The following is a 6,000-nucleotide window of genomic DNA, read 5'->3' on the forward strand; positions in this document are numbered from 1 at the left end:
CCCCATCTAACCTTTTTGGACACTAAGGGCAATTTAGCATGGCCAATCCACCTAACCTGCACGTCTTTGGACTGTGGAAGGAAACAGGAGCACCCGGAGGAAACCCACGGAGACACGGGGAGAACGTGCAGACTCCACACAGACAGTGACCCAGCAGGGAATCGAACCTGGGACTCTGGTGCTGTGAAGCCACAGTGCTAGCCACGTGTGCTACCGTGCTGCCCCTGTGTGTGGGTACAGCAAGCAATTAGGAAGGCAAATGGTATCGGGCCTTCATTGCAAGAAGATTTGAGCACAGGAGCAAGAAGGTCCGACTGCAGCTGGACAGGGCCCTGGTGAGACCACAGTCAGGGTATTGTGTACAGTTTTGGCCTCCTTACCTAAGAAAGGATATACCTGTCAGAGGGACTGCAGCAAAGGTTCACCAGGCTGATTCCTGGGATGGCAAGATTGTTGTATGAGGAGAGATTGGGTCAACTGAGCCTCTATTCACTGGAGTTTAGAAGACTGAGAGGAGATCTCATTGAAACTTATACAGTTCTGACAGGGCTGTACGGACTGGATGTTACCCCTGGCTGGGGAGGCTAGAACAAGAAGTCACAGTGTCAGGATACAGGGTAGAACCTTTAGGCTGTCTTCACTTATGGGGACGTGAACCTGTGAAATTCTCTATCATAGAAGGCTGTGGAGGTCAAGTCATCAGTTCAAGTACCTGTTTGGTTGCCTGGTGAAATTACAGTTTGCTATCACTCAGTCACAATTCCCATCATTGTAACAGTCAGGTGTCAGGCAAATGTGGTACTCCTCCAGTGCTTCGAGGTTGAATTGTCAGGTAAGAAAGAAATGGATAGACTCTGAAGGCATCAAGATGAATGGGGAGAGCGCGTGAGTATAGCATTGAAATAGAGGATCAGCCATGATCACATTGAATATGGCGGCACGGTGGCACAGTGGCTAGCACTGCTGCTTCACAACACCAGCGACCCGGGTTCAATTCTGGCCTCAGGTGACTATCTGTGTGGAGTTTGCACGTTCTCCACGTGTCTGTTTGGGTTTCCTCCGGTTTGTTCCCACAGTCCAAAGATAAAACCGTAAGACATAGGAGCAGAATTAGGCCACTTGGCCCATCGAGTCTGCTCCGCCATTCAATCATAGCTGATATTTTCTCATCCCCATTGTCTTGCCTTCTCCCCATAACCCCTGGTCCCCTTATTAATCAAGAACCTATCTATCTCTGTATTAAAGCCACTCAGTGAATTGGCCTCCACAGCCTCCTGCAGCAAAGAGTTCCACAGATCCACCACCCTCTGGCTGAAAAATGTCCTCCTCATCTCTGTTTTAAAGGATCGTCCCTTTAATCTGAGATGGTGTCCTCTGGGTCTAGTTTTTCCTACAAGTAGAAACATCCTCTCCACATCCACTCTATTCAGGCCTGGCAGTATCTTGTACGTTTCAATAAGATCCCCTCTCATCCTTCTAAACTCCAACAAGTACAGACCCAAAGTCTTCAAATGTTCCTCATATGACAAGTTTTTCATTCCAGGGATCATTCTTGTGAACCTCCTCTGGACCCTTTCCAAGGCCAGCACATGCTTTCTTAGATATGGGGCCCAAAACTGCTCACAATACTCCAAATGGGGTCTGACCAGAGCCTTATAACAGCCTCAGAAGTACATCCCTGGTCTTGTATTCTAGCCCTCTTGGCATGAATGCTAACATTGCATTTGGCTTCTTAACTGCCGACTGAACCTGCACTTAAGCCTTAAGAGAATCATAAACAAGGACTCCCAAATCCCTTTGTGCTTTTGCTTTCCGAAGCACTTCCCCATTTAGAAAATAGTCTACTCCTAGATTCCTCCTTCCAAAGTACATAAGCTCACAATTTTTCACATTGTATTACATCTGCCACTTCATTGCCCACTCTCCTAGCTTGTTCAAGTCCTTCTGCAGCCCCTTAGCTTCCTCAATACTATCTGTCCCTCTACAGATCTTTGTATCATCTGCAAACTTAGCAACAGTGCCTTCAGTACCTTCTTCCAGATCATTAATGTATATTGTAAACAGTTGTGGTCCCAGCGCAGACCCCAGAGGCACACCACTAGCCACCGGATGCCATCCTGAAAAAGACCCCTTTATCCCCACTCTTTGCCTTCCGCCAGTCAGCCAATCCTCTATCCATGCCAGGATCTTACCCTTAACACCATGGGCGTTTAACTTATTTAACAGTCTCCTATGCGGCACCTTGTCAAAGGCCTTCTGGAAATTAAATAAATCACGACCACTGATTCTCCTTTCTCTAACTTGCTTGTTACCTCCTCAAAGAACTCTAACAGATTTGTCAGACACGACCTCCCTTTGACAAAGCCGTGCTGACTCAGTCCTAGTGCTTCGTGATCTCATCTTTAATAACAGACTCTAAAATCTTACCAATGTCCGAAGTCAGGCTAACCGGCCTATAATTTCCCGTCTTCTGCCTCCCTCCCTTTAGATGTGCAAGTTAGATGGATTGGCCGTGATAAATTGCCCCTTAATGTCCAAAGGTTATGTGGAGATACTTACTTGGTTACGGGGATAGGGTGGGGGAGTGGGATTAAGTAGGGCACCTTTTCAAAGGGCCAGTGCAGACTCGATGGGCTGAATGGCCTCCTTCTGCACTATAAATTCTATGATTCTGTAATGGCGGGGCAAGTTCAAAAGGCGGAATGGCCTCCTCCAGCTCCTAGTTTCTATGCACGGGCTACAACATCCTTGCAAATTTTGCCCCAATGATGCCATGAAACTATCTGGAGAAGGCAAAGGTTTCATGGTGGCTCAGTGATTCACACTGCTGCCGCACTATGCCAGAGTTCAATTCTGGCCTTGGGTGACTGTCTACGTGGAGTTTACACGTTCTCCTCGTATCTGCGTGGGTTTCCTCCGGGTACTCCGGTTTCCTCCCAATGTCCAAAACGATGTGTGGGTTAGGTGGATTGGCCATGATCAATGCGCGGGGTTACGGGGATAAGGCTGGGGAATGGGCCGAGGTAGAGTGCTCTTTCAGAGGGTCGATGCAGACTGATTGGGCCAAGTGGCCTCCTTCTGCACTGTAGGGATTCTATTCAAAGAACTCAAAGTATAAACCAGGAATTAAGGCAATCAACGGATAATGTGCAAGAGAATGTTAGTGATTTTGTGTTGTATTTTTCTCCCATCTGTCTAATAGAACGCTATAATAAACGACAAATTAGCAGCTAAACTGAAAGCGGCACTTTCTAAAATGAATATGGCGACATACATTCCTTACATTTTTCTGTCCGTTGGAATCTTGCTTTGTCTGACTTCTCTCATTATGGCCTTTGTTGCCTGGAGACGCACAGAGAATCAGGTACATTTACCTTTATCACCAACATTATTTCAGTGCCTTATCATTGAAGATTTAGTTCTCGCAGTTGAAAAGCTGATTCAGTAATGTCTGAGATAAAGCTAATTGACTATTTCAGTTTATTGACAGATTGCCAATTAAAAGTAAACAGCACATCCCTTGAGATTTCAATATCACCTTATGTTTTCAAAGCACTCATTTGAAGGTCAATTAAGACTTTACATATTGCAAATTTGACATTTTTGTTGAGTGAGAAGACTGAAATGTATAATCTGTTCCTTTGTTACTTCAGGGTTTTGGACCTGTAAATGTAAACCTGCCACATGTTGATAGGCATTGAAGTACAAGAGGAGATGCGGAGACAGCCACAGCTACAATCGGAAGTTCATTGTCAGCTGCAGTAACTTTACCGTTGAACAGATAAAACTGAAGCCGCGATTGATGAACGATATACTAATAGGACTGAATTACTAATAAATTTGAACAGTGGTCCCTTCAAGTTTTTCAGACACTTGTTATTGTGACTGATGGATGGCAAGTTGGAATAACGTCACCTGTAAAATAATATTGAGTTAAAAAAACACCAATCATTCTGAAACAAAGATTATACCAAGAATCAATTACTTTAAACATTTATATGTATTTTTAATTTCTCCACTTTGGTAGCAAAAACGAGAAGGCAGACTATTACCTGAAATTTTCAAAAGCCCAGCGAATACAATCCTAACCGATTCAATCTCTCCTCATACGTCAGTCTCGCCATCCCAGGAATCAGTCTGGCAAACCGTCACTGCACTCCCTGTAGAGCAAGAACATCCTTCCTCAGATAAGGAGGCCAAATCTGCACATAATAATCCAGGTGTGGCCTCACTAAGGCCCTATATAATTGCAGCAAGACATCCCTGCACTCAAATCCTCTCTCTATGGAGGCCAGAATACAATTTGCCTTCTTTACCACCTGTGTAGAGCAGGTAGACTGCATGCTTACCTTCAGTGACTGATGTACGAGGACACCCAGGGCTTGTTTCACATAATAATAATCTTTATTGTCACAAGTAGGCTTACATTAACACTGCAATGAAGTTGCTGTGAAAATCCCCTAGTAGCCACATTCCGGCACGTGTTCGGGTACACTGAGGGAGAATTCAGCTTGTCCAAATGACCTAACAGCACATCTTTCAGGACTTGTGGGAGGAAACTGGAGCACCCAGAGGAAACCCACGCAGACATGGGGAAAACGTGCAGACTCCGTGCAGACAATATCCCAAGCGGGAATCGAACCTGGGACCCTGGAGCAGTGAAGCAACAGTGCTAACCACTGTGCTGCCCACGCTACCGTGCCACCCACTCCACATTCCATGCTCCTAATTTATGCTCATTCAGATAATAGTCTGCCTTCCTTTTTTGCTACCAAAGTGGATAACTTCACATTTCTCCAAATGATACTGCATCTGCCATTCATTTGCCCACTCACTCAGCCTGTCCAAATCACACTGAAGGATCTCTGCATCCTCCTCACAGCTCACACTCCGACCAAACTTAGTGTCATCTGCAAATTTGCAGATATTACATTTTGTTCCCCTAGCTAAATCATTAATATATATTATGAATAGCTAGGGTCTGAGCACCGATCCATATGGTACCCCACTAGTCACTGCCTGTTATTTTTAAAAAGACCCATTAATTTCTATTCTTTGTTTCCTGTGCCAACCAGTTTTCTATCCATCTTAATACACTACCCCTAATCCCATGCGATCTACTATGGGAAGACCACATATCTTTAAAATAGGTGACTGCCCCTTGAAGGGTTAATGTAATAGTCAACTTACTTTTTTTTTAAAAAACATTTTATTAAGGTATTTGTAATGTTATAATAACAGTAACAACAACAGTAAACAATGCAAATCCAAATATAAACATATTGCATAAATCATCTCCATCCCTAACAAGTCCCTCCTACGCCAAACAGAAAATAGCATAACTAACCCCCCACCCCCTCTTTAAATTTTTTGCCTTTGCTGACAGTTAATTTTCCCGAAGAAGTCGATAAATGGCTACCACCTCCGGATGAAGCCGAGCGTTGACCCTCTTAAGGCGAACTTGATTTTCTCAAGACTGAGAAACCCAGCCATGTCGCTAGCCCAGGTCTCCGATTTCGGGGGCTTCGAGTCCCTCTATGCTAGCAATATCCATCTCCTGGCTACCAGGGAGACAAAGACCAAGACGTCAGCCTCTCTTACCCCCTGGACTCCCGGATCTTCTAACACTCCAAAAATCGGCACCTCTGGACTCGGCACCACCCGTGTCGTTAGTACCATGGTAATGACATCTGCGAAACCCTGCCAGAATGCCCACAGCTTCGGGCATGCCCAGAACATGTGGACATAATTTGCTGCCTCGCACACCTGTCCTCTACCCCAAAAAATCTGCTCATCCGGGCCACCGTCATGTGTGCCCTGTGAACTATCTTAAATTGTATCAGGCTAAGCCTGGCACATGATGAGGACTCTACTCGAGGCATCCACCCACAGACCTGCCTCTATCTCTCCCCCAGCTCATCTTCCCACTTGCCATTTAGCTCCTTTATCTGAGTTACCTCCGACTCCATGAGTTCTTTGTAGATATCCGATACCTTCCCC

The 6,000-nt window shown here is 45.2% G+C and overlaps 1 protein-coding gene across 2 annotated transcripts in view; it reads left to right on the top strand.

The window, feature by feature from the left end:
* Positions 1-3,860, top strand: part of LOC119969328 (lysosome membrane protein 2-like) — an 86,426-nt gene extending 82,566 nt beyond the window's left edge. Inside the window, exons 11-13 of one of the 2 annotated variants that reach the window (XM_038802825.1) lie at positions 3,203-3,364; positions 3,480-3,566; positions 3,654-3,860. In XM_038802825.1, coding sequence (XP_038658753.1) covers positions 3,203-3,364; positions 3,480-3,524 — 207 coding nt within the window. In that variant the 3' untranslated portion in view covers positions 3,525-3,566; positions 3,654-3,860. The remainder of the gene's footprint in view (positions 1-3,202; positions 3,365-3,479; positions 3,567-3,653) is intronic. The other variant, XM_038802824.1, reaches the window with a different exon arrangement.
* The last annotated feature ends 2,140 nt before the right edge of the window (positions 3,861-6,000 follow it).

This window comes from Scyliorhinus canicula, chromosome 7, assembly GCF_902713615.1.
Source record: "Scyliorhinus canicula chromosome 7, sScyCan1.1, whole genome shotgun sequence".
NCBI lineage: Eukaryota > Metazoa > Chordata > Chondrichthyes > Carcharhiniformes > Scyliorhinidae > Scyliorhinus > Scyliorhinus canicula.